At 55.1% G+C, this 27,791-nt stretch overlaps 2 protein-coding genes and 2 long non-coding RNA genes across 11 annotated transcripts in view; 2 read left to right on the forward strand and 2 right to left on the reverse strand.

Moving 5' to 3' along the window:
• The first annotated feature begins 38 nt into the window (after positions 1 to 38).
• LOC109500041 lies at positions 39 to 9,820 on the forward strand. The gene is made up of 4 exons (XR_006598483.1): positions 39 to 852; positions 3,427 to 3,666; positions 4,456 to 4,550; positions 6,742 to 9,820. It is a non-coding gene; the product is annotated as an uncharacterized LOC109500041 (long non-coding RNA).
• Positions 808 to 15,650, reverse strand: LOC109500040. Of its 3 annotated transcripts, none has more exons than XR_006598482.1 (5): positions 12,428 to 15,650; positions 10,034 to 10,078; positions 9,805 to 9,880; positions 3,403 to 4,364; positions 808 to 1,498 (listed from the first exon to the last, which is right to left on the reverse strand). It is a non-coding gene; the product is annotated as an uncharacterized LOC109500040 (long non-coding RNA). The 3 variants fall into 3 exon arrangements; XR_002157687.3 differs by having other exon boundaries at positions 3,403 to 3,673; positions 4,228 to 4,364; positions 9,805 to 10,078; XR_006598481.1 differs by having other exon boundaries at positions 9,805 to 10,078.
• Positions 15,651 to 18,974: 3,324 nt separating this feature from the next.
• Positions 18,975 to 21,323, forward strand: LOC109500042. Of its 2 annotated transcripts, XM_045058351.1 has the most exons (4): positions 18,975 to 19,598; positions 19,965 to 20,069; positions 20,338 to 20,399; positions 20,548 to 21,323. In XM_045058351.1, the coding sequence occupies exons 1-4, from the start codon at positions 19,519 to 19,521 to the stop codon at positions 21,306 to 21,308; spliced, it is 1,008 nt and encodes a 335-aa protein (XP_044914286.1). In that variant the 5' UTR covers positions 18,975 to 19,518; the 3' UTR covers positions 21,309 to 21,323. The 2 variants fall into 2 exon arrangements, with proteins under 2 accessions (XP_044914286.1, XP_044914287.1); XM_045058352.1 differs by lacking the exon at positions 19,965 to 20,069.
• The window catches only part of RPS6KA2 (ribosomal protein S6 kinase A2), a 354,059-nt gene continuing 347,477 nt past the window's right edge, over positions 21,210 to 27,791 (reverse strand). For all 5 annotated transcript variants that reach the window (XM_045058346.1, XM_045058347.1, XM_045058349.1 and 2 more), the window contains 2 exons: positions 26,109 to 26,246; positions 21,210 to 24,381 (listed from right to left, as the gene is read on the reverse strand). In XM_045058346.1, the coding sequence (XP_044914281.1) occupies positions 24,256 to 24,381; positions 26,109 to 26,246 (264 nt within the window). In that variant the 3' untranslated portion in view covers positions 21,210 to 24,255. The remainder of the gene's footprint in view (positions 24,382 to 26,108; positions 26,247 to 27,791) is intronic.

Below are 27,791 nucleotides of genomic sequence, written 5' to 3' on the forward strand. Positions count from 1 at the left end.
CCGCGCCGCGCCGCCGGGCGCTCGGCCTATGGGAGGGCGCAGGGCGGGAGGCGGCGGCGCGGATTGGCTGGGACCTGCTGCCGTAAAACGGCCGGGGCCGGCCGGGGATTGGCTGGCGCTGGCTCAGCCCCGGCCGCCGCAGTCCTCTGGCGCGGAGGTGACGGTCGGTGGCGGCCGCCCGAGGGTCTGTGCCGCCGTACCCGCAAGGGCACCTTGGCCGGGCCGGGGTGCGCCGGGAGTGCCCGCGTGGGCGGCCCGGGTGCGCTCTGGGTACGCCCTGCCGGGGAGGCGGGACAGGAGGGTTCGGTTGGTCGGGTCTCTTTTTTAACTGTCCCCCCTCCCCCCCTTTTTTATTTGCTGATGTTTGAGGTGGGGGGAAGGGCAGAGAGAGAGGAAGACAGATGATCCAAAGCAGGTTCTGTGCTGCCTGCGCAGAGAGCGGCCGAGAGCCTGACGCGGGGCTAGAACTCAAGGACCCGAGAACATGACCTGAGCCGGAATGGGTTGCTTAACCGACTGAGCCACCCAGGCGCCCTGGTCTTTAAAATCTTCTGTTAGGGGCCCCAGATGAAAACCATCGGCCCTTACCATGCCTTTTGGTGAAGGTGTAGGGGACGGGCGGCAGGCAGTCTCTGGTAGGAGCCTAAATTGGATGTCAACACTGCTGTGGGCGGTTGGTGGCGTGGATTGACGTTGGCTATGGACACGCCCTTTGGCCCAGCCGCCCCTTCTCCAGCGGTCCCCCCCCCCCCCGACAGGCAAGCTTGTGCAATTTCAGATGCACAGCATTATTTTTAATATGTCCACCCACAGGGAGAGTTAGATCACGCTGCATCCATTCCACTGAATCATGTAAGCAGCTCGGAAGGGGAAGGGTGCTCTGTGTGTGCCGGTATGGAAAGAGCTCTAAAATGTGTAAGAAAAATCAAGGGGCAGAGTCGTGTGTAAAGTGTGCTACTCATTTGTGCATGGGGACAGAGAAAATCTGTAAGTTTGTTTCCAAAGTTGAAAGGGACGTGTTAGCAGGGACTGCCTCAAAAGATGTCCAAGTGCAGAGGGCTGGAGAGAAACTGCCTTTTCACCGTATACTTTTTTTTATTCCTATTGAAATTTGTACAGGAAACATACGCTATCGAAAATAAACATCAGGGGCGCTGGGTGGCTCAGTCAGTGAACCTCCGACTCTTGATTTCTGCTGACAGTGCAGAGCCTGCTTGGGATTCTTTCTCCTCTCTCTCTCTGCCCCTCCTCGGCTCACTCTCTCTCTCTCAAAAAAAAAAAAAAAATCTTTTTAAATGGCATTAAAGAAATGCCTTTGAGAAGTAAAACAGCAGGCCTTTGAATCAGATTCATTTTCTGCTCAGGATCTCCGTGGGTCACACCTGACCTTGATCTTGTTTGAAAGTTGTCTGAATAGGCAGCACTGCCATCCCAGAATAACACAGGAAGGTCGGTTATGTTCAGCTGGTGCTTCAAGGTGAAGGAATAAATGAATGAACTGAGAAAAAACAAGAGGGTTGATTATTAATAGTGCTATGGTTATTAGCGCTAAAAAGAACCGCAGGCCCAAGGTGGAGTCACTTGCCTCCAGTCCTGCAAACCAAGACTTAATTGCAGTTTCAAACTTTCCGGGAGTGGAATTTGAAGCCAGGCAATCTGGAATTTTCTGGCCAGTATCAGTGAGGTAATATGTTACTTGGGCCCTTTCCAGTCCCCCCCTGCCCCCAAAGGAGATGACATAATGTGCGTGATAAGACCCCTTGCCCTTCCCAAGGTGACCTTGCCTGAAACCATCTTTTCTTTTGCAAATAACTTCTTGCTTCCCTCTTTCCTATAAAAACGTTCCTGCCGGGAGCCGATCCGTCCAGCCTTCCTGATGGCACAGCCCGGGTGGTTGGCGGAAGGGCAATGCACAGCGACCCTCCGGATGGGAAGCTACTGGTATCCCTCCTGTTAACTCATCACGGCCATCCCCAAGGTCCAACTGGCATTGGTGATTCAGAATAAACCCATGGGGGCAAACTCGGGGATATTTTCTGGGGATGACCCCCCAGTACAAAAAAGAAACCTTTTATCCAGTGGGTGCCATCCCTGCCTGCCCATCCCCTAAAGGAAAGATAGCCCCATATATTTCCCAGCCAGGGAGGGGGGCAAATTGGTTCGAAAGCCCCACTCCGGCCACAAAGGAATGTATCTATGGATACAAGTTACTCCAACCCCTAGGCCCACTTGGCCCCCAGGAGGCATTCCAGATGGTAACTGGACCTGGTGGGTTAAGGTATAGAATGGTTCATTAGTTCCTAGGTATACATTGTCTCTCTGGGAGCGCATAAGGCGTGGGTTCCCAGGGCCCTCTTGGCTCTTTCCCGGCACCCCAGACCAAAGCGAATACTTTTGTTCCTTGTACCGCAAATTGTTCAAAGGATCAATTGAACAATTAAGAAGTCATGTCCCTGTAAACGTTCCACTTGAGGTGTTGAGAGCTGGATGGCCTTTCATGAAAATAGCAGAGCAAACGCTTTATAAACTATAAGTAAACGTAGATACATAACGAAAGTAGTATCAAGAAATTAATCAGTAAGCAAAGGGGAGGAGGGAATGTTACAAAGAAATAACTATGAGGTTCCTTAATGGGTGATGACACAAAGGAGCATTTTAAAATTAGGTAAAGCCGAGAAACATAGATGATGCACGCCACAAGGAATAATGCATATAATGCCACGCTTGCCACAATAAAGCGGCCTGTCTAACACACTGCTGTCGTCTGTGTGCGTCTGTTATTTTTGCCGACGCCGTTCATCCTTCGGGAACCCCTGGACCTGCTGGGGCTGGACTCCGGCACCTTCCATTTTTTTTTTTTAATTTTTTTTTCAACGTTTATTTATTTTTGGGACAGAGAGAGACAGAGCATGAACGGGGGAGGGGCAGAGAGAGAGGGAGACACAGAATCGGAAACAGGCTCCAGGCTTTGAGCCATCAGCCCAGAGCCCGACGCGGGGCTCGAACTCACGGACTGCGAGATCGTGACCTGGCTGAAGTCGGACACTTAACCGACTGCGCCACCCAGGCGCCCCTGGCACCTTCCATTTTGGACAACTCCTTGGAGCACGTCTCTCCTGGCCTGATGGAAGGCTGCCCAATTCATGAATCGCTTAATAAAGCCAAGTAGCTCTTTAAATTTTACTTCTTGAGTTTTGTTTTTTAACGCTCGCTACCGTGTGTTAACCGCTAGGCACTCTTCCTACGTTAGTTCTTACAACCCAGAGGGGTGGGAGCAGCGTAAAGAAACTGAATGGCTTCTTGAATAAAACCAAGGTGCTTCTGCAGGGTTCGTGGGAAGGGTCCCTCCCCAATACCCAGAGTGAGAAGAGGCTCCCGGTTCTCACAATGGCTCAGTCTTACCTCCTAGTATTTTCTTTTCCTCAGGAGCGGTGGATCAGAAGAATCCTCTGCAGATTCCTAGACCCCCGCAAGCTTAGAGCTTCAGGAGATCTGGAGGGGAGCCTCTGAAAGCTGGTCAGTGACAGCGCGTGGAGAAACACTACTGAGGGCTCCTGTCCCCAGTTCCTGGTGTCACCGCCAGGCCAGCGTCTGAACATTCTGCTTGCCACAGTTGGGCCACACTTGGATCTTCGAGGCTTCTGTTAAGTTCCCATTGCGTGGAAGGTAGGAGCTAGAGGATTTAATTAAAGGAATATATAAAAGGAATAACGCTCTGCTAAGCAGCAGCTTCCCCGAGATCTGAATCTGGCTCTCTTTCTCTAAGAGCCGTGCTTTCTTTATTTCATGTTGCCACAATTCGGACTTCTTCCATGTAAATATGTACCTTTCCTACTTCAACTACGGAGCAGGTAATATGGTCTCATGTATAAGAGAACACAGCAGGAGGCAAGAGACCCAGCTACATTATTTCCTGAAATTCTAGAAAGGCCTAGAAACCTCACCCGGTCCCTACACGGACAGCGTATGGAAAGGTAAAAATGAAACATCGCTGGCTTGGGTCCCAGGTTTCCGGAAGAGGCTGCAAGGGCCTAGCATCAAGCCAGAACCTCATACGCCCGGAGTTCTCAAAGTCCAGAAATGACGGTCACACACAGGGCTTCCCTGTTGACTATGAGGAACAGGAACTGTGAGCTCAGACAGATTGAAGTCAGAGGAGGGGGGAAGCTGGCCCTTAGTTACACCGCACCCATGTGGGCCGGTGTTGTGTAGGCAGTCCATACACACCATATCCAGGGCAGTGCTTGTGTGGGTAGGGGGGTCCTCCGTGGGGGTCCTGTGGAGGGTTTCCTGGCAGGCAGGTCTGTGATGCCTCACACGGTAGAAGCAATCTTCTCTAGCAGTAAACTTGCCATGTTTTTTCACTTATCAAAATAACAAAAAAGAAAAAAAAAAAAGAAAAGGAAAAGAGGAAACGGTAGTTCTGCTTATGAACTAACACACTTAATTACACAGGTTTTCTTCTGGAAATGGGGCTAACGAGGACCATGTTGTCCATCTGGGACAGCTGTTGTGATGACAAGAGACAATTTCCGAGGAGTACTTGGGGGGTGAGTACGTGTTTTATAAACATAGATGTGTGACCGGGCTCCTGGGTGGCTCTGTCGGTCAGACCCCTGACTCTTGATTTCGGCTCAGGTCACGGTCTCTCAGTTCATGGGATCGAGCCCCATGGTGGGTTCTGCGCTGACAGCACAGAGCCTGCTTGGGATTTTCTCTCATCCCTAAGGACTGTTGGGGGGGACCCCTCAAGATAAGGGAAGGCAACCTGGCTGTATGCGTACGTAACATGTCTCACGACCCTGTGACATGAGGCCACCTGATCAGACCGCGTGGCTGGGTGTTACCATGTATGGGAGACGGGCAAGAAAAACATTTATAAAAGACTACACCTCACTGCACTCGGGGTTTCAGCTTTTCCAGTGTGAACCCAATCGAGCGTTGCCGGCACAAAGTTCCTTCCTGGAAAGAAACGCTTCGGTGTCTCGACTCTGTGCGAACCTCGGTTCCCGTTCCACTCTCTCTGCCCCCGCCCTGTGCGCACTGTCTCTGTCGCTCTCTAAATAAACGTTAAAAAAAAAAAAATTTTTTTTTAACGTTTATTTATTTTTGAGACACAGAGAGACAGAGCATGAACGGGGGAGGGTCAGAGAGAGAGGGAGACACAGAATCTGAAACAGGCTCCAGGCCCTGAGCTGTCAGCACAGAGCCCGACGCGGGGCTCGAACTCACGGACCGCAAGATCATGACCTGAGCTGAAGTCGGCTGCTTAACCGACTGAGCCACCAAGGCGCCCCTCTCTAAATAAACTTAAAACACACACACACACACACACACACACACACACACATTCAAAACATAGATGTGTTGTTAACGTCCTGCTGCCCATCTATTGCAGCCCAACACCTGCCTTACATGGATTCCAGCTAGGTAGCACACATTAGTTTGATTGCTTTAGTAATTTAAAGAATGCAGTAAATGAGTAAGCCAAGAAACTCGGGAGTTCAGTGAGAACCGGGGACACTCAGAGGCCAGTGCACCGTCTGGAATATGGATGTGTACTTTTTTGCCTCCTTAGCTCTTCAGGTCCTACCTGTAATCAATCCATTGTGATGCCCCCAAGGCTTGAATACTTGGAGATCAGCAGCCCCTGCCCCCACGCACTTTTCTCATGGGTCACTGTTCTCATACTGATGAGGGAGCGTGGGGCAAGCTGAGGGCAGAGGACAGGCTAACCGCACCCAGCGCCTCAGGTGGGATGTGTGTGTGATATTCCTTGGACTCTCCGGGCTGCCCAAGAACAGGGGAAAGGAAAGAAAGCAAATGTCTGACTGATGGAGATCATCGTCATACAGGACAGGGGGCTCCTTCAGTTTACGGAGAACTTAGTAAACTGCAAGAAAGAGGCAATCTAGGGGCGCCTGGGGGGCTCGGTCGGTTGAGGGTCCGACTTAGGCTCAGGTCATGATCTCGCAGTTCGTGGGTTCGAGCCCCGCGTCGGGCTCTGTGCTGACAGCTCAGAGCCTGGAGCCTGCTTCAGATTCTGTGTCTCCCTCTCTTTGCCCCTTCCCTGCTCATGCTCTGTCTCTCTCTGTCTCTCAAAAACAAATAAACGTTAAAAAAATTTTTTTTTACAAAAGAGGCAGTCTTATCCACAGAAACCTACAGACTCCATTTCCTGAAGCCCTAATATCACCCTCACCAAGATGTAAGGGGGGTTAACTGCAGGCCATGGTGGTGTAGGAAAGAAAGGCAAATGAAAAATTAAATTCCCTTACTGCCTACAGCCCAGCTACAAGTCCTTGAAACAGGCAGAGTGACCTTCCTCTAGGAGCTCAGCTGGCTCGCTGATAACTTTGCTGGGGGGCAAAAGGGAATCTTGGCTTAACCTTAGCCTGACCCCCAGGATCCCATGAGTCTACCTTAACTAACATATAAAAACTCATTTTGGAAGCCTCCTTTATCTCAACTCCCCCAGGATCCATGCCGGCAATCATCCTCCAAGCTTATGGCCCCTGGTATACATCCGAAGGGTCTCATGACTGAGGTTTGACTAAACGGTAATAAATGGCGTTTTCAAGGTCCTGGAAACCTTGCTTCCAAAATGCCTTAGAGACTTACTCTGTCCCTGACCCCCTCCCAACCTGAGGGTGTATCATGAGTCACTCACCACAACCCCAGTGCTGCTCTTTCTGCCCACGGGTCCTGTCCCTGTGCTTTAACAAAATCACCTTTTTGCAGCAAAGACATCTTCAAGAATTCTTCCTTGGCCGTCGGCTCCGGACCCCACCATCACCCCAAAGCCCCCTCAATACTGTTCCTCCGGAAGTCACAAAGAAATGGCTTCACGGGCAAGAAACCTTCATTTTGCTTGGCAATTCAGGAGTTTCCTAGGCATAAACGGTAAAGGATATCGTTTATGATAAAGGATAAAGGAAACAGAGGCATCACTCGTTTGCATTCTATACTGAAATGAGTGATTGGAGCCACAACTCCCACTAAACACTGAACTAGACAGTAAACCCAACCCCTGAAAGGCGAGAGGGAACTGGGTAATCACAGGATGCCAAACTGTCACCCACGGGTCGCCCATTTCTGGTCATAGGGAAGAAGAGGCCGACACGCTTTGTGAGTATAGACAGCTTTCTCCTACCATGGTGTTCTTAGGGGCTTCAGGGGAAAAATGAAGCCGGTGGAGAGCAGGGTTTCCTGGGCCAGAGGCATCTAGGAAACGTGTGAATCCGACAAGGTTAATTTTTTTCTGCAGCTCTTTTGAGAGCCTTTATGAAGCTCATGTGAATTTGTGATGGCATAAAAGTTAACCCATGGATCAGTTACCAAATGTCCTTAACCAGAGAGCCCTTTGGAAGGAGCATCTCGTGGGACTGGCGGTCCAGGGGCTCCAGTGGCCCCGTGCCCGGCCGCCAGGGTGTGCCGATGGAAGAAACCAGACCTGCCAGTCAGGTGAACAAATCCTGCCACTTTTTATTTAGCTGCCTGCATTTGGCAAGTTTTTAAAACTGCCTAGGCCTCGGTTTTTAAATCTGTAAACGGAGCCAATATCGCACCATATATGCAGTTGAGTTTCTGTGCCTACCTGTGAGCCCCTTCTGCTGCTGCTTCGTTTTCTAATCAGTGAGGGGCTGTAAATGTTGGAGAAAGGTGGGGGGTGGGATCTCAACTTCTCTCATACAATGGTTTGGCTCTGAGTGTGGTGAAAACACCCTGTGGGGACAAGTTGCTCTGGGAAAAAGGACTGAGGCTGCCTCCCCTTTGACCTCACGCTTCCCTGTTGGTTCTTCCTTCCAACTGGTCTCTTGGCTTGGGGCGAGGGCCCTTGAGGGCAAAGCATCTCCTGATGTAACCAAAACTACCCCCTTGAGCATCAGGACCGAGCTGAGCCAGCAGGACCACCTGGGATCACTGGGAGACAAGCTGCCTTTGACCTTCACTGCCCACCTGCACAGACCCACCTCTGCCCCACGTTCTCCTCGCATACACCTGCAAGTATCTTTGGCACTTTGGAGACCGTCTTTGAGACGCCAGTCCGCCGTCTTCCCGGAGCTGGCCTCCCTGAAATCAGTCCCTTTCCTGTTTCTCCATCACTCCTTTCTCTGCCTTTGGGTTTTGCCAGCAGCGAGTGGGCGAACCTGGTGTGTTTGGGGCCCTGGGCCCCGGCTACAGCCACATCCACAGAAGGGGTAGCTCACATGGCTGACTGCAGACAGTCCTTCTTCTCTGTGCAGCAGGACGGAGCGGCCACGGGATGGGCTCTTGGGTTGTGACGGCAGGAGCCTGCAAAGCCCCCTGGTCTGCTCCGAAGCTGGCTGAAACTCTACCTTTTGTGTTGATAGAAAAGGAAGCCGCGGGGAGGGCCTCCCAGTGACTAAACCCAGGACAATCTGAGTATCAGAAAGCACAAAGCCTGACTGCAGGACCCCTAAGGGAAAACCAAAGGACGTAAAGGAAGACCACAGAATGGGAGAAACTTGTTGCAAGTCATATATCTGATGAGGAACCATTTAAAGAATAACTTACAACCTAGTAATACAAAGACAGCCCAATTAAGTAACAACCAAAGGACCGAATAGAGGTTTCTCCAAAGAAGACACACAAATGGCCAATAAGCTCATGAAACTTATTAGCCATCAGGGAAATGATAAAACCACCATGAGACCCCCCTTCACACTCTCCAGAAAGGCCACAATCAAGAGAGTGGAACACAACAGGTGTCGGGCAGGATGTAGAGGGACGGGAACCCCCAATCGTGGCCGCTAGGAGTGCAAAGTGGCTGGACTGCTTTGGAAAACAGCCTGGCCGTCTTCCCGGGGTGAAACACGGGGTTGCCACATGACTCAGCCACCCCACCCCCAGATACACACCCAAGAGAACTGAAAACATATGTCCACACAGCACTTGTATCCAAATGCTCATAGCAGCATTGTAAATAACAGCCAAAGAGTGAAATCAACCCAAATATTGGGTCAACTGAGGAAGAGATAAATAAACTGTGGACTAGCCATGCGATGGAATATTACTCAGCAATAAAACGAAACGAAGTCCTGGCACGCGCTACGACATGGATAGATCTAGCAAGCCCGTGCTTATGAAGGAGCCAGGCACCCGGGACCGCATGCAGTATGAGGCCACGTATATGATGTGCACAGGGTGGGCTCATCCAGGGAGACAGGAAACAGACTAGCGGCCGCCTGGGGCTGCGAGGCTTGGGGCAGGGCTATGCACTCTTCTTCCGGGTGGAAACCGTCCAATATTGGTTGTACAGATGGTGGGATAACTCTGTGAATGTGCTAAAAACCACTGAATTGTACACTTTAAAGGCGGACATTGCATATGCGAGTTGCATCCCGGTAAAGTTATTTTAAAAAACTTAGCAACAAACAAAAACCTTAAAAAAGGCACAGAAAGAAAAGCCAACAAAATAAAAGCCTGAAACTCCTTTGTCATAATTCGTGCGCCAACTCTTCCGGTAATTAAAGGAAAAGAAGCGTTTACCCACATGAACTACTTCAGACAGGCCTGGTGACGGAGGAGAGCTCTTGTCCTCAGAAGGAGTTCGGCTAACAGATAGGGGAGAGTGGTGGAATGAAAAGAACACCAGTTTGCAATCCCGACTGCAGTGCCGGCTTCAGACAGAAGGCAGCACAGAACTCTAGTCATTTGGTAAATAAATGCGAGCCAGATCTTCCCAGGGATTGTTCGCTGTGTGAAAGGGGAAATGCAAATGTACAAGGAGGGATCCAGGAGATTCCACTTAGCATCACCATCAGAAGGACTGTAACTTACTGCCTCCCGGTGTGATGCTTCAAGTAAACAGCTGGTGAAGGGTCCACCCACATCTGGAACCTGAATCCCATCAAGCCTGGAAATGCAAGGATTAAGGCATGTAACCCAGGGACACTCTCAGGAAGTAATCAAACATGTCCAGCAGGTGCAACATGCAATAGGACAGCCGGCGATGGAATCCCTCTCCCACGAGACCCCGGCATGAGGAAAAAGGAACTCGAAATATCACCGGAGCCACACGCAGGACTTGAAGTTTTTAGTGACCACATTCAAGCTGTAAAGGAAATAGGTGGGGTTAATTTTAGTGATATAGTCCGGCCGAATATCCAAAATATGATTTCAATGTGTAATCAGTATAAAATTATTATTGAAGTATTTTATTTTCATATGAAGTCATCAAAATCTGGTGAGTATTCTACACTTATGATTCATTTCAATTCAGATGGTAAGTTTTCTTTTTTTAATGTTTTTAGTAATCGCTATACCCAATGTAGGGCTTGAACTCAAGACCCCGAGATCAATAGCCACGCACCCCTCTGACTAAGCCAGCCAGGCGCTCCCCAGATGCTAAATTTTCATTAACAATATTTAAAAAAATTTTTAAATGTTTATTTATTTTTGAGAGAGAGAGACACAGAGCGTGAGCAGGGGAGGGGCAGAGAGAGAGGGAGACACAGAATCAGAAGCAGGTGCAAAGCTCTGAGCTGTCGGCACAGAGCCCGATGCGGGGCTCAAACTCACAAACCGTGAGATCATGACCTGAACCGAAGTCGGACGCTCAACCGACTGAGCCCCCTGGGTGCCTCTTCATTAGCAATATTTGCTCTGTATTTAAATTTCATAGAATTTATAGTTTAAAAATTATATTTATGTAACCAAGTTATTTCAGGCATATGGAAAAAGTTTCCAAAACTGAATCGAGTAACCCCTAAAATCATTTTCCTTTAACATTTGCGTTCGCACTGGCAATACTAGTTAATCTTTTTTAGGAGAATTTACTTTGAAGCAAAAGCATATCAGTTGCAAAATACATCAGCTCAATGTAGGTGAACCGGCCTCCTCCCGCTTCAACTCAGTTGTGTCAGCACTGAATTCAAAGGTTCCTTACTGTGTAAACTGAGAAGCAGCCCCTCAGCTCTGGGGGTAGTGTTTGCAGCTAATTCTTATAATGCTGTAAATTCGTGCTGTTAACACGTTCTGCCTATTTATTCACGTTAGAAAAATTCGTAAAATCAGCATATGGATTTGTGTTCCAAAGATTTGGATTGCAAATACATTTCCCTACCTGCCTAGCAAGGTCACCAATAAGCTTTTTCCCTTCACCCCCCCCCCCACCAAAGATTTTACTTTTCAGCAATCTCTACACCCGACATCGGACCCAAACTTACTACCCTGAGATCCCCGACGTCAGACCCAAACTCACTACCCTGAGATCAAGAGTCACCCTCTCTGCCGACTGAGCCAGCCAGTTGCCCCCCAAAAGCTCTTAAATGGTGTTGTTAAGCTTCACGTTGAGCTCTTCTATGCACACGCTGATATTGATGAGAAAACATAAATCCCACTCCATTTGTTGTCTTTGATTATTATTTGGCGAGAGAATCTTAAGCAGGTTCTATGGTCAGCATGGAGCCGGATGCAAGGCTCGATCCCACGACCCTGGGATCATGACCTGAGCCCAAATCAAGAGTCAGATGCCCAACCGACTCAGATGCCCAGGCGTCCGTCCCTTGAGAAATTCTTGGACTGCAGGTAAAGGACTCTTTCGTGACTCAGCCAACAAGCACTGGCAGACATCATTCTGTTCCTTGTCCTTTCTTTCCAGGGTCTTTGAAACTGACGATGCTTCATGGTATTTGCACAATTTAAAAACTCTGTGACTTTCTTCCTAGTGTGTGCTTAAGAAGACTGAATACAATATTTTCACAGTGTATCACACAATGTAACACACAAAGCCCTAAGAGGAACATCAGGGTCGCGGTTTAAAATTCCAGTAAATCCCAGTTCGCAGCTAACATAGCTAGAGCACCGTCTGTTGTGACACACATCAGCTTGTTCACCTCTAGCCGACACTCAGGACTCAAAAACACCCTCTCCCTGGGTTTATTTTTCAGGCGACGAATTGGCAATGTTTGTTTCCACATTTGAAATTCTGTTCTGTATTTTCTATGTTGTTTCATACTGCAGTTGCTAGTGTGTTTTAGATCAGCCCATTCGGTGTTACCGTTTTTAAGCTAAATGATGTTCCATGGGGTGCTTTGGGTGGCTCATTCGTTGGGTTTCCGACTTTGGCTCAGGTCCTGATCTCACGATTTGTGGGCTCGAGCCCCGTGTCGGGCTCTGTGCTGACAGCTCAGAGCCTGGAGCCTGCTTTGGATTCTGTGTCTCCCTCTCTCTCTGTCCCTCCCCCGCTTGCGCGCGCACTCTCTCTCTCAAAAATAAACATTAAAAAAAATGACGTTCCGGCAGTGGAAGATTTTGTGTCTATTCTGAGTACATAATACTGGCTGAGCATATTGTCATGAATATGAATTGTCTGTATCACGATCCACAGTGTGGCCCTTCCTTGCTGCGTTCCACCCGTGGTCGGTGGCTCGTTTCCCCAAGACACGTGGCAGATTCTCACCTCTGATGCGCCATGAACGTTTCCTCCTGGTCATGGCCCGGGGTCGCCTCTTGTTTTCCCTGCGTGGCCCCCAGCAAGCTCCATGAGCTTTCCACGATGGTGCCTCTTGTCCGCCTGGAGCTGGCGGTGGGGAACTTGAATTCTGGACTTTGGACTTCAGCAGACACACTGTCTTTTTTCTTTTTTTTTTCTTTTTTTTTTTTTTTTCCTAAATGTGATCTCAGTGCCAGAGGTGAAAATCGCCAGGTGAACCGAGGCACATCTGACCTGAACTCCCCGGGAAGGTCGTACCGTCACACGGATGAGTCAGGGACGTGAAAACACAGAGCGAGCTCAGCTCAGTTCTGTAGGAATCTTCCACAAAGTGGGTCGAAGTTCGCCGCTCACCAGGGTTCAGTGTGTTTGCTTGACCTCAGAGCAACTTCCACGTGGGCCACACCGCTCAGGTCTGGAAGGCCGTCCTAGGCAGCATATCTGAAAGCTAATATTTGGCTCATCCTCATCCCGTAACCCTGGCCTCGTTCTACACATAAGAAGATGCGGTTTTACCGGATTCCCTGGTCAAACTCTAGTGCCGCTGAATGATTAACCTTAAGGGGACATTGCCTGCGGTGGCAGTCAGTTGCTCTGGATGTTTCTGCCAAGGGAACAGGGCACCTCCTGGGTCCCGTGGCCTCGCACGCGGGGTGCGGGAGGCCCCTGCACTTCTGTGAGGTCTCCCTGAGGGAAGGACCCCCGGGTGGGGTCCTCACGCCCATCAGAAAGGCCCAGGCTCGAATTCGAACCCCTGACTCCCAGATGCCAAAGTGCATGAGTGCGTCTGCTTTCACGCAGCCCGGGTACCATGTGTTGAAATCGCTTCCCAGGAACTTCTGGGGCAGGTGGGGAGGAGGAGGAAGGGCAGTATTTCTAAGGGAGACGTGGCTCAGACCTCACGGCCCCCCCCCCGCCGCCCCGTCTCTGTGCTGTTCCCCACTCTCTTGCTGTCAGCATCGCCAACATCAATGAGATGTCCGGTGTTGTGCCTGGGGTTCAGGTCAACACAATCGGGGACTCTGCCCTGCTCGCACTCCAGTGGGAGAGGCAGGTGGGGCAGTGGGGGGGGGGGATAGGTCTGGCAGGTCGGGCTGAGTGCCAGAGGGAGTCCCATGAGGTGACGGGGCAGGGCACAGCAGACCGGGGCTCCGGGCTCCGTCTGTCCTGCTCACAGCTGGAGGCTGTGCGAGGTGGTGGGCAGTCTGACGCAGGTGTGTTGGGCCAGCGGTGGCCCAGCCCCCTGGCGCCTCCTGGTGGCCTCAGGGTGGTTCTCCCTGACCTGCTTGGGGGAGGGGGGCGAAGGGAGGGCACAGTAAGTGCCAGTCACGGATACACGCCCTGTTTTGTCCAGCAGCTGCACCCGTGGGCGACCCTTGGCCCAAACGCATTGAAAATGCACGAATAGTTTCTGACCCAGAAACTCACGGCCAAGGGGCACCATGGGCTGAGGGTTTGTGTCCTCAGGTCCATACTTTGAAGCCCTACCCCCCGGAGGTGACGGTATTTGGAGGGGGGCCTCTGGAGGTGATTAGGTTGAGGTGAGGTCATGGAGGTGGAGCCCCTTAAAGGAAGATACTAGAACCTTCTGTGAGCCAGGAGGTGGGTCCCACCAGACAGGGACGTGCTGGCGCCCCGACCTCAGACTTCTTGGGCTCCTGAACGACGAGGAACGAAGGCCCCTTGTGTCCACCCCAGTCAGGTGTTTTGTTAGGGCCTGAGCTGACCAAGATGGGAGGGAAGGAGACCCAGCGGCCAGTGACCCGGGATTCTCGAGTCCTGCCATGCGGTCCTACGGATGGTGCCCTGTTAGGATAGCGGTGTCGGCGATTGAGGGACGGTCACGGCACTGGGGGACCGGGGTGGGGGGGATGTCCTGGCCTGGGCAGCCGACACTGGCCCTGCAGCGAGGGGCTTTTCTGCCCTTGTTGGGCTGGAGATTGTGGGAGGTAGGTGCCAGCAGCCAGCAGAACTCCCTCCCTTGGCGGCCGGGGACTCACCAGCAAAGCATTTCCTTCCTTTCTCTGTGCTCTTGGGCTCTGCGGAAGGATGCTTCCCCAGGCGACACAAATGCTCCAACTGACCCGTCAGATGTCTTGCGTAACCCACAGACCCCAGGCGTCACCTTCCAGTGATCTCAGCTGGTGAACAAGGGCACCGGGGCTCTTGCTACCCTGGGGGTGGGGGTGGGGGGTGAGGAGGTGGCCCCCTGTTCGCCCGTGACAAAGGCCCAGCCCCCCAGGCGCAGAACAAGGTGAACACGAGACAGAAGGTCCCAGGCAGCTCACACCCTGGTTGGGGGGAAAGGTACATGGAATCAGACCTGGGGGAGGCGGCTGGGGCTGCCACCAGCTTCTGCTGTGACAGCTACGGTGGCCGTGTCTGTGCACTCGGGCCGCGGTGACAAACCACCACACGGGGGGCTTAGACAACAGAAATTTCTCTGTTTCACTTCTGGAGGCTGGAGGTCCAAAGCCAAGGAATGAGAAGGCTTGGTTTCTGTGGAGACCTTGGTGCCTGGCGTGGACCCCCCCTTCCTCCAGGGAAAGTCATACAGGACGAGGGCCCATCCAGCGACCCCACCTTAACTGGACTGAGCTCCCACGGTCCTCCGTGGGCTGAGGACCGTGTCTGCAGGGAACACACTTGAACGGTGAGTACCCACAACTTCTTCCTGGGCTTTACCATAACCCATTTCCTCCCCCCGCCCCTCCCCGGGGTCCCCCGTTTCTGTAGCTGGCCGAGGGTGGCACCGCGTGTCTCCTCAGTTTTGGGCTATGGCCCTGGACGGGCCGGACGGGGAGGGTCACCGGCAGCGGAGCTGATGGGCTGAGGCCCGTCTGGGTTTTCTCTCCGGGGCGGTGGGCGGGTTGCGCCCCCATCATTTACAAAGGGTCCTTGCCTGAGAGGCGGCCATGCGTCCGCTGTCACTGCCGCTCCCAGCACAGGGAGAGGGGCTGTAGCACCTGCGGTGGCCGCCGGCTGCAGTGTGGACGGCGTGACGGATCGGCTTTCTTGTGCTGCAGATATCTGGAAGTCTGGGAGCCAGGTGGAAAGGCGTCGTCCTCGAGAGGACGAGGCCTGTCTGGGGCGATCCAGCCTGCGGTCCCTGGCAGGCTAAGCTGGGATGCAGGTGGCGGGTGCGGGGAGGACAAGGAGTGGGTGCGGGTGCGGGTGTAGGTGTGGGGGCAGGGGCAGGTGCGGGGGTGGGGAGGACAGGGAGTGGGGGCGGGGGACAGGGGGCAGCGGGTGGGGCAGGGGCAGGGGGCAGGTGCGGGGGTGGGGAGGACAGGGAGTGGGGGCGAGAGACAGGGTGGGGGCAGGGGGAGGGGCAGTGACAGGGGCAGGGGGAGGGCCAGCGGGAGGGGCAGGGGGCAGGTGCGGGGGTGGGGAGGACAGGGAGTGGGGGCGAGAGACAGGGTGGGGGCAGGGGGAGGGCCAGGTGGTGGGGGCAGGGGCAGGGGGCAGGTGCGGGGGTGGGGAGGACAGGGAGTGGGGGCGAGAGACAGGGTGGGGGCAGGGGGAGGGCCAGGTGGTGGGGGCAGGGGCAGGGGGCAGGTGCGGGGGTGGGGAGGACAGGGAGTGGGGGCGAGAGACAGGGTGGGGGCAGGGGGAGGGCCAGGTGGTGGGGGCAGGGGCAGGGGCAGGGGGCAGGTGCAGGGGTGGGGAGGACAGGGAGTGGGGGCGAGAGACAGGGTGGGGGCAGGGGGAGGGCCAGGTGGTGGGGGCAGGGGCAGGGGGCAGGTGCGGGGGTAGGGAGGACAGGGAGTGGGGGCAAGAGACAGGGTGGGGGCAGGGACAGGGGCAGGGGGAGGGCCAGGTGGTGGGGGCAGGGGCAGGGGCAGGTTCTGGGTGCGTGGGCGGTGCAGGGGGCTGGGGGAGGGGCAGGTGCGGTTGCGAGGGCAGGGGGAAGGTGGTGGGGGCAGGGACGGGTGCAGTGCGTGGGCGGGGGCCTGGGGAGGGGCAAGGGCAGGTGCGCGGGCGGGGTGGGGGGGGCAGGGTGTTTCTGCCAGCACCTCCCCCCCCCCCAACGCTGCCGGGACGCTGTCTCTGGTTTCGCGGTCTCTGGCCAGCAGCTTTCCAGGCCTGCTGGGCCGCGGGCTCAAGTTACCCAATACGCTTGAATAACTCTCTTCCTGCTTACGCCGGCTGGAGCGGATTCTCTTGTCTGTAACTAAGACTCCCGATCGGCACACTAGAATAGTCTGCGATTAAGGGAATGTTCTAGAGTCTCTGCTGTCCAGCACGGGAGCCCTAGCCTCACGCGGCTGTGGGACACTTGAAACGTGGCCACTGTGGCCACAGAACTGAAGCTGAACTGTATTTCAAGTTTAAACGTTAATAGCCCCATGTGGGCTCGTGGCCGCTCGGCAGCACAGCATAAAGTTCGGGTGCGGTGGGCCTGGAGACCGCCGAGGAGGTCGTACTGGCCAAGGTCACGGGGCGGGGTGGGGGGGGGGTGCTGCGTCTTCAGACAGAGCTCTGAGCTGCAGTGTCCGGAGGTGACCTCGGTGGCCCAGGGCCGTGCAGACTCAGGCGCCATGCATGTGACCTGTCGGGACGTGAGGGGTGGGAGAGAGGCTTCGGATCAAAGGATCCCGGCTTCATCCCTAGGAAATGCTGGGCAGTGCGTTCAGGTGAGTGCAGGGATCCAGGAGGAGAGCCAAGTTTGGGTCTGGAGGGAGCTGCCCTGCGCCCTCTGGTGGCGGTCTGTGCCAACCGCGAGCACCCCGATGGCAGGTGCCCTGTGCTGGGCGCAGCAGCGAAGCTTTGGGAAGAAGAAATGAGCTAATGTCATCCACCCGCCGCCCTCAATGAGGCCACCTAACCCACCTGAGGACGCCAGGCCCTATTTAGAATGTCCTATGCCCCGCAGCTCCATACCTCATCTATTCATTTGCAAATACTTTTTTCTGCCAGGAGCTGTGCTGGGCTCAGAATAGAAAGAACACAGCCCATGGGGTGCCTGGGGGGCTCAGCAGGTTAAGCGTCCCACTGACTCTTGGTTTCGGCTCAAGTCGTGAGCTCTCTCCCTCTCTGCCCCTCCCCTGCTCAGGTGCGCATGCGCTCTCGCTCGCGCTCGCTCTCTCTCTCTCTCAAAAATAAATAAATAACTTTGAAAAGAAAGGAAGGAAGGGAGAACATACCCTCAGCGGTGTCCCAGGCAGGAGTAGAAGGACGCACCCAAGCCGAATTCCTTGCAACGTCTTCCTCGCTCTGGTAGGGACTCTGAGTAGCGACAGGGTCCAGAGAAGGTTTTGCCTGAGCTGGCACGTGAAGGAGGGGGCAGGATTTTGTTTGCTGGACAGGCCCCGATGATGCCGAGAAACACTTGGGACCAGCATTGCACTCGCCTTGCCCACAACGTTTGGCACGAAGTAGTTGAGCCAGATGATTGGATACACGTGGCCACAATGAAAGCAGGTCTGAGGTCCTTGACAATGACGGAGCTGCCTGGGCCCCTGCTGCGGATTTGATGGCGCGCATATGACTTGGTGTGACTGTGTCGGGCCCAGGTGACAGCCAGGTTTGCCTCTTCATTTTCTCCAAGGGAAACACAGTCTTACTGAATCAGTTTTCCGGGAAACAGAGACAGTAGGAGATATATTTCTATCTCTAGCTACATAGGTATCCCTCTATATCTAACTATCATCTATCTACTATCATTTATCTATATCTATCATCTATCTATATTTATCATCTACCTATCTTCTATCATCTATCATCTATCAATCTACTGTTTCTATTCTATCTATCGTCTGTCTTCTATCTATTATCTATCTATCTATCTATCTATCTATCTATCTATCTATCTATCTATTGAGAGGGAGAGACATTTATTTTAAGGAACTGGCTCACGCCATCCTGGGGACTAGCAAACCTGACGTACGTAGAACGAGCCAGCAGGCTGGAGACTCAGGTAAGAGGCGATGTCGCGGTCTGAGTCTGATGGTCAGAGACTCGGGCAGGGTCTCCGTGTTGCAGTCTTGAGGAGGATTCCCTCTTCTTTGGGAAACCTTGGTCTGTGCTCTCAAGGTCTTCAGGTGAGCTGTCAGCACAGAGCCCGACGTGGGGCTCGAACCCCTGAACCACGAGGTCGTGACCCGCGCTGAAGTCGGACGCTTAACCGGCTGAGCCCTCCCCCCCAGGCGCCCATTATTGGCTGTTTTTTCCTCATCACGGTAAAGTGACAAACATACACCCGGATTGGACAGACGTCATGGATGAACGCTTTTGATTTGAGATCCTGAATTATCGCCGTGCACAGGGAATGCATGAACTAAACTACAAAGTTCATGGCTGTGCCTTGACAGGCTGGCAACATCTGTGGCCCAGAGGAGCTGGGGAAGCTTGAGGAGGGGGTTACGCGGTGAATCCCCTTCCTAACTCGAGCAGCAACGCCCTCACCCCACTCGGCTTCCCTTCTCAGCAGTTGTGCTGGGAGCCTGCTGCGTATCTTAGATACCGCTGTTTTCTTTCTCCCTCTGCGAGCGGATTGCCTTCCCGGGGCGGGGGTGGGGGTGGGGGGGCGCTGCTTTGCTGCTGCCACATCTCTAGCTCCGGGGACAGTGAGGGGCGGTGGTCCGGGCTCAGGAAGTGGTTTTTGAATTGCTGAGTCTCTGCCTCGAGGGATCGTCTCATTCGGTCTGATTTTTCACGCAGCGTTTCCAACGTCACTTCACTCTGGGTAGAAACGCTGACAAACTGGCAACAACAGATGAGGTTGAACTCGCGTGAAGGCAGGTGTCCTGGTCCCGGGCGAGGCTGAGCAAGCCCAGCTGGGGGGACGCGTGCACACTGCCCGGGGGGGGGGCACACCTGCACCTGCTGTGGGCCTCGGACTCTGGGATCCGCCTTTGCAAAGTGTGCTCCTTGTACCTAGGAGGTCACAGGCCAGATGAAACGTCGGAGTCTGCCGGGCCGAGCCTTGGCAAGCCAAGAGCCAGGCCTAAGGCTCCTTTACGACACGTGGTCTCAGCCTCTTGGTCTCAGCCTGGGTCGGTGTCCCTTAGGACAAGGGACCAGCTGAGTCTGAGAACAAATGCACAGTATGCCACATGAAAGGTATCTGCAGGACCACTGCAAGTCCTTGGGTGACACTCGGGGACAGCAGACACAGAGCCGCTACTGTTGGGAGGTGAGTCCCCATGGGTCTTGTGTCCCTGTGCGTGTGTGAGCCGTCACTGGACGGTTTTCTCAAGGACGCTTGCCTGGAGGACCCCAGGGGCCCCCCAGGGGCCAAGGGCGGCCAGCCCTTATCGACTGGGGTCTCTCAGGTGCGGGTGCCCAGCTGTGACCTAGCCCATAGTGTGTGCCATTCTCCGTCACCACGGGGGGACACGAGGGCAAGGGGGAAGGGCGTGGGCCTGGGGCCACGCTGTTTGCTGCGGGCTCTGACCCCGAGTCTCGGGCCTTCATCCACACACCGGAGACCGTGCCGGGCCGAGTCGTCCCCAAAGCCTCCAAAACATCACCGTTCTTGACATCCTACCTTCGCACCCAGACAAACATGCAGACTGAAGACGGCAACACGGACTCTCGGTCTGTGTGATGTGGTGGACAGGATAATGGGCCCTCAGAAGATGTCGTGTCCTGGTCCCCAGGACCTGTGAGTGTGTCAGGTGCTAATCAGCTGACCCTGAAACAGGGAGAGTATCCGCCAGTATCCACGTGCGCTGAGGTCGCCAAGTGTCGTCAAAAGTGGAGGTGGGGGTGGGTGAGGGGAACACATGGGCCTCAGCCCCCTGGGGCTGGCTCTGCGGATGGGGGAAGAGCCAGGGGCCCAGGAACGCGGGGGCCCCGGCCGGGGAAAGGCAGGGCTCTGTTCCCAAAGCCCCCCGAACGCAGTCCTCCCCCCACCTTGACTTTGGCCCCAGGACCCACCCGGGACTTCTCACCTCTGGAGCAGCTGGGAAGGAAGGCTATTTGACGCCACCAGGTCTGTGCCACGGGGTCAGTGACAGGGGAGGGGGTGCGGGCATATGGTGGCCGCCCTTCCCCCCCCCCCCCCCCCATAGCAGGAGGCAGAATGTTCATGCGTTTCCCATGGGCTCTGCTGGGCCGGCTCAACACTCCTGCCTGCGCAGAGAGCCTGAGGGTTCCGGGAAGAGTTCCTGGTGCTGCTGGGGAGGCACCTCGGAAGTGGCGGCAGAAAGCTGTGGACGTCCGCGTGTGTGCGCGCCTCGCTTGCGGACACGGGCCGCTCAGCAATGGACCAAACGGGAAGAAGAAATTAGGTCGGAGAGCGGCGGACAAGAGCCTAGCTTCTTGTTTTGCTTGTGTGTCAAGGACAGGCGGGAGGAGGCCGGGTGGCTGTGCAGAGAACGGGGACAGCGGGGACACCCCCGGCACCCCCACCCCGGGGCCACCTGCCTCGCCGGCCACACAGCCGTCCACGTGTCCGGCCGGCACCCACCCCATCACTAGGCCAGGTTCCGTGTGGAGTGCACGCACACACACATGCACGCATACACTTGTACAAGGCACACGTAAGCACACAATCTGCTCGGGCGCACGTGCTCACACACAAGCCGCACGCGCACGCAGAGGCACCTGCGTGCCCCCCACCAGCTCTCGACGCGGCCCGGACGGCCATCCCGTCCCGCCCCCCCAAGGGGAAGCCACCTTCCAGCCGCAGGGGCCACAGCCGGGACGGAGCGAGGGGGCAGCAGGGGTGAGAAGCGTACCCGCCGACGATAATTGGCAACGACACGGACAGTCCCCAAATTACCGCTCTGCTAGAAAAATATTACACTTCATAAAACTCATGTTTATTCAAAAAAATCTATTCAGAAAGTCTGGAAAGCGTAATAAATATCTGTATAGTGGCCGCCCATCTCCAACATAAAATACAAAGCGTGAACACGGGAATGACCTGTACGCACGGTCGCGGGCTTGTAAACAAAGTGCCGAGTCGGGGGCTGGGTGGGAAGCGTGCTCCGCGGAGGCGACCTGCAGCGGTGCTGAGCCCCTGTCTCCCAGGTGACCCCTGGGCTCTGCGAGGCCACGCGGGGTGCACCGCCCGGGCCCCTGCGGTGTCCTCTTCCGTTCTAGAACTTTAAGGACTCTTGGAGAGGCGAAAGGCCACAGAGCCGTTTGGAAAGAAAAACAGAGTGCAAATCAAGTTCCTCGTGTCCTGGAGAGACCCAGTCAAAAGCGTGAGGCAAAAATCCCAACGTGCGGCTTCAGGAAGAACACCATTTAATCAACAATACTGGCTAACAGGAAGCACTGTGGTCACTTCAAACGCTGGACAGTCCTCCAAGTGCACGCGCACACGCACGCACGCACGCACACACACACACACACACACACACACACACACACTGAGGTCACGGACAATCTGACCTAAGGATACAGGTGAGATCTCTCTCCTGCCCGAATCTGACTTGGGGCGGCATCTGGCAGAGCCCTCGTGGTGGGGGTGGGTGGGGGTGGGGAGTCAGGTGTTTCTGTCAAATGGGGGGGGGATCTCCAGGTGGGACAGAACCACAGTGGGCACCCCGGAGGGACCGCAGTGGCCGGGTAGGTTTTCTGGTGACAAAGTCTGTGGTTTTGGGATCCAGAGGGGCTGTGATTCTACATATTGGGGGCGGGGGGGGGCAGCTATTTCGTTCTGTGTGATCTCACCACGTGTGCGAAGCCCATGGAGCCACGCATGACGGGCGGGGGCGGGGGGTGAACCGCACAGGGAGAACTAGATATGATACCTCCCTTCACACACGACCGCTGCTTATAAAGCACGGCCACTGGCTGTTCCGCTCGAGACTCTGACGTGAAGCTGAAAATAGTGACTTCTCCAGGCTGACTTTCTGTCGGACGGTTTCAAGTATCGCCTCGTTCTGGATAAGCTGAGAAAGCAGAGGTATTTGGCGGACATTCAAGTAACGGGGGTGAGCAGGGGGCGCCCTGGGGTCTCCGCTCAGGGCACGGCTTGGGCGAGGTGAGTCTCGGGGTCCCTCTGCGGCTCTCAGAGTGAGGATGTGGGGCTGTGTGCACGGTGGCCCTGAAGGGGATGACAGGCAGGGGCGGGGGAGCCTGGGAAGCACACACGGGCCACCCCCCTCGGGCCTGCGTCCCTCGCGCATTGGCCTTCGGTGAGCAAACCAGTGAGCCAGCAAACCTCGTGCGGCGGACAGAAGGCGTGATGACCTCGGTTGGTACCTAGGAGGTCAAACCTGTGACCTGAGGGCTGTCCAGTTTGTCCTAAGTTTCTAACAGTCGATACAAGAATCCAGACCTAACACGAAACGGTTGAGGATCAAGTCTTTCTAGCCTTGGGGAAAAGCATTTTCTCTCGGGAACCACGAGAGATGCCTAGTGAGGCTTGGTGCGCAACAGACGGGTGAACCTGTCCCCACCCTTTATGTCGTGTGGTGTCCGAGGGAGGGAGAGGGCTCGTGGAATAGTGGGAGCTGCTGTAGTACGTTTACCTGGGAGGGTCTGAAAACAACTGGAGAAGGTAAGGGGTCGTGCCCAGAAGGCGACATGTGGCTCTTGTTGGGTAGTTAGCGGAGATGGGGAGGAAGGGAACTAGGAAACACGCCTTCTCGGTGAGACCTGCCTGAGGGCCACCGGTGCCCCGCACCCTGCCAGGGCCGTGGGGAGTCACGGCCGGCCTGGGCGCACACGCTCCCCCTCCGCCTGGGCAGTGGCGTCCAGCCTGTCCTGGCCTTCCTGAACAAGGAGCGCCCGGCCCCGCGCTCCACGCCGCGCCCCTCCTGTGCGCACGCACCCCAAGGGAAACATAAGACGTCACTGAAGAACAGAAACACAAATGCAACACAAAAGCTCAGCTTCCACAAAGTGCACGGTTGCCCTGGAAATGCCTCCTTCCGCTCCCCTCCAGGCCCCCCCCCCCCGCGTGGCGGCCCGGCCTCCGGGCTCCCCTCTGGCTCCCTCCCTCCAGCTCAGGGTTGCCAGCGCCCCGGGAGGGGAGGGGGTCTCCCGTGGGCCAGAGAGAGGAAAGCAGACAGAGAAACCGGTGCTTTGGGAGAGCACGGGGGGGCTGACAGAGGGCCGTGGCCGGCTGTCGGGCCTAGAGCTCTGTCTCCGAACCTCTGGGCGGGAGCGCGGACCCCGGCCCTGCAGCCCCCGCCAGCCATCCAGCCGCGGGGGGAGCAAGGACACGGGCCGGTGTGTGTGGGTGGGGGGGCACAGGCTGCAGCTGGCTCCTCCCCAAGGACGTGCTGTTCTTGTGAAAACAGGCTTCCGAGGCAAGGATGCTGCTCGCCGGTTCCGGGCTGGGCTCCCCCCGCTTTCGGGTCTGCGACCCGGGAGAGAACAGCCAACACCTCAGTCAGAGACGAGGGGGAGATGGGACAAGGGCTCTTTGGATTATGTGGAGGGGACCCGGCGCCTAGTCTTGGGTGCCACGTGCCGACCCCGTCCTTCCGGCAACAGGCGAACCAGCCAGCGCGCCCTCCCGGGCCAGTAACGAGGACGCCTGTGTCCGGGTCTGGCCAAGTCGCTGGCTCTGTAACTGGCAAAAATCTCTGTCTCTCAATATAAGCCATGATCGGAAAAGACCTCCAGAGTCCGAAGGGCCCTACGGGCCATCGGCAGGGCGGTGAGCGGTGACACACATTGGTCTGGCTTTGCTCGGGGAGAGGAGGCGGGAGGCCGGAGGCGGTGGGAGGTCCTGGGGCCGGATCCCATCCAGGCGGAGCGAGAGAACTTGGAATGAGCGGAGCCGCCCGGGCCCGTGGCCGGGCGGTGGTCACTCCGTGGCGCCCGTGGCGGGGGCCCAGGCCGCTGCCCGCGAGCCCGAGGACGCTCTGCAGAGCCTGCGGGCACTACAGCCTCGTGGACGTGAGTCTCTTCATGCCCCTGCGCTGCGCCAGGCTGGACGACAGCACGGGCTCCAGCCGCGGCGCCTGCGGGGTTCGGTTCAGGGCAAAGTAGGTGGCGGCCATAGCCCCCTGCAAAGCCAAAGGAAGAGGCAGGTGACCTGCTGCCCGCCCACTCCCGAGGGGGCCCGACCCCCCGGCCTCGCTGAGCCCTCGTCTGCGCGCGCACGGCGGGCACGGACGCCCTTCCTGCCGGACCCCGGGGCGCGACGTGCTCACTGCAGGGTCCACGTGCACTGGGGCCTCGTGAATAACGCGTCCGTCCACCGCCCCCCGCCAGTCCCGAACTATGCCTGTGGCCTGTGACCTGGGGTATTCCGGAGGCACACGGAACCCCAGGATGGGGTCCCGCCCCCCCACCCCCCACGCCGTGCCGCAGTACGTTGCCACACCAGCAGGACTTTGGGAGACCCGAAAGGGCTGACCCTGACGTCTGGCCATGGTGTGGCCCCAGTCCTTCCTGAGAAGCTCCAGGCAGCCACCGCCCAGCATGTGAGGCAGAACCTGCTTGTTCCTGCGGTGTAGACCACCCCCCCACCGGTTCTCTGGATGCCCCCCAGTCTATCTGGTTTGCCCAGCGGGGTGTGGGTGAATCACGACCCAGGTGGCCAGAAGCCACTGCCTTGCCACGGTTACGTGCAATGACACGTGGCTTCCATCAGAACAGTTGTACCGGAAGGTCAGGAGAACCAAGGCTGGGATCGCCGGATGGCAAGGGTCGATGGAGGGACATGAGTTAGAGGAGCAGCTATTCTGTCCGCTAAAACCCTTTGATCCCTGGGGGGACACTCTCACTGCTGCTGGCCGCGTCCTGACGGTGTTCCCTCCACAGCCTTGTGTCTCTTTCACGGGCGTCGGGACGCGCTCGCCTAGGGGGCGCAGCCAGACTCCACGTTGCGTGTGCTGTGGGACACGTCCCAGGAAGCCGAGGGAAGCAGTTGTGGTGAACGGCGGGGTCAGCAGACGACCGCGTTGGGGCCCAGCCCAGGGCCCCCGCTCTTGTAGATAAACTTCTACTGAAACACAACTGCATCCATCCACCTGCATATTGGTTCTGTGCTACGGCAGGACATCCGAGGCATAGTGACAGAGACACCTGACTCGAAAAGCCTCAAATGTTCACAGTCTGGGCCTCTACAGACAAGTCTGCAGGCCTCTGATCCGGAATTGAGGGCTGGGGCGCCTGGGTGGCTCGGTCGGTTAAGCGACCGACTCTTGATCTCGGCTCGTGATGTCATGCTCTGTGGGATCGAGCCCCACCTTGGGCTCCGTGCTGGCAGCGTGGAGCCTGTTGGGGATTCTCTCTCTCTCTCCGCCCCTCCCCTGCTTGTGTGCTCCCACCCCCCACCCCCACCGCCAAAATAAATAAACATTAAAAAAATCATTAGAATGAAGGGCTTTGGAACCTTGAATTAGTACAGATGTAAGACTCCATCCACCTCCCTCTCTCCCTCCTTCTCTCCCACTCTCCACCCCATTCGTCTGTCTGTCTCCCACTTTCTCTCCGTCTCTGTCTCATATGCACACGGGTGCGTGCACATACACACACACACACACGCACACAATGAAGCTGTTCAGGGTTGTTCCCAGACGTGGTAGCTTATTCAGAGCTTTGCATGTGGTGGCTCGTCGGTGAAGAAACGTGTGGAAGTAAGAGATGATGGATACGTGCGGCGCCTGTGATCGGTTCCCCACCTGGCCCCCACACTGTGATTTCTTCGGGTGAACTGGGAGGTCTCAGGGCCACGCCTGTGTGTTCCCCACCCCACTGTTGTGCCCCCCCGACCATTTGTTGGTACCTTCACCAGGTGGGCGTCCTGTCTGCTGAGCTGGTTTTGGGACAGGTACTCTCTGTTCACGATCCACGGGTGTTTGAGAACTTGAACTGCCGTCAGGCGCTGATGAGGGTCCACATGGAGCATCTTGGATACGACATCCTGTAAGGGCAGATCACAGGGAGGGGAAAGGGAGGATGATCGAAGCTGATTCAAGCAGGCTCCCGAGTAAAATTCCTTTGTTTCCTCTCACGGCAAAACCTCACCGTTGTTCCGGCCGATTCTTAGCATTTTGGGGTCACGTGTTCACGTTCAGCTTTTAAAGTATGTGAGTGATTTTTAAATCTTAATTATCATCAACTTGGTGGCTCATTCCAGGCTTATAGCGGATTAAAGATTTTACATCCGAAGAGAACTCAAACGTGGAAATGTTAAATGGTGCATCTAATGTAATGAAATGGTCTTTTAGTCAAAATGATATCCTTCCAAAGGGAGAAGCGAAAATAATGATTGTCCCACAGATTTAAACCAGTTATAACACTGGATGCAGGGGCGCCCGGGTGGCTCAGTTGGCTAAACGTCTGACTTCAGCTCAGGTCATAATCTCAAGGTTCCTGAGTTTGAGCCCCGTGTCGGGCTCTGTACTGACAGCTCAGAGCCTGGAGCCTGTTTCCGATTCTGTGTCTCCCTCTCTCTCTACCCCTCCCCTGCTTGCACTCTCTCTCCCTCAAAAATAAATACACGTTAAAAAGAGAACAATGGGTGTAGTTACATTTAAGTATAACTATCCATAAACATTTGCTATAAATAATCACCAGCCATGGAATTGACAATCTGTAGCCATTACATGTGTCCGACGGGCTAACAATGTTCAACAGAGGTAATTTTTTCTTCTTTTTTTCCTTTTTCTTTTTTTAATGCTTATTTATTTTTGAGAGACAGAGCACGTGTTGGGGAGGGGCAGAGAGAGGGAAACACAGAATCCGAAGCAGGCTCCAGGCTCTGAGCTGTCAGCACAGAGCCCGACGTGGGGCTCAAACCCATGAACCATGAGATCATGACCTGAGCCGAAGTCGGAGGCGCAACCGACTGAGCCAGCCAGTGCCCCAGAGGTAATTTTCTTATTTGACTGTAAGGTAATAACAATAAAAAGTCCTCCAAGTAGCTTAAAGACAAAGCTTCCGTTTATGCCACACATCGCAATACACGTACACGTGTGCACACACAGTTACGGCTGTGATCGGTATCTGCATAGCGCTCATGAGACTGTCTGCACGTGCTCGATGCACCTGTTCTCAAGAGTCATCGGGACTGGCCTTGGGGGAAGGAGGGCAAATATTACTGTCCCTGTTTTGCAGATGAAGGTGTCGACATTTGTAGCCATTGAACAATTGTCCAAGGAAGAGCCATGACAAGAACCCATGCTCTTCTGCTAGCCTGCTCATCTTCCTCTGGTATCACCGTGACATTTCTCAGTGAAACACATGAATGAGTGCACATGCGTACCGCAACGTTGAAGCACTCAACAGGAGATCTGGTCATAAACCAGGAAGGAGGAATACCATAGACTAATACAAAATCCTTTCTTTCTATAGAGAAAGCCCATGCCTTTTAATATTTGATAACATTAATCTTAGTAACTTCTTGCAAGAAATATGTTCTGGAAATATTACTGTTCCCGTTTCCAAGTGTAAAAATGGAAGCAGA

Source organism: Felis catus, chromosome B2, assembly GCF_018350175.1.
Source record: "Felis catus isolate Fca126 chromosome B2, F.catus_Fca126_mat1.0, whole genome shotgun sequence".
Taxonomy (NCBI): domain Eukaryota; kingdom Metazoa; phylum Chordata; class Mammalia; order Carnivora; family Felidae; genus Felis; species Felis catus.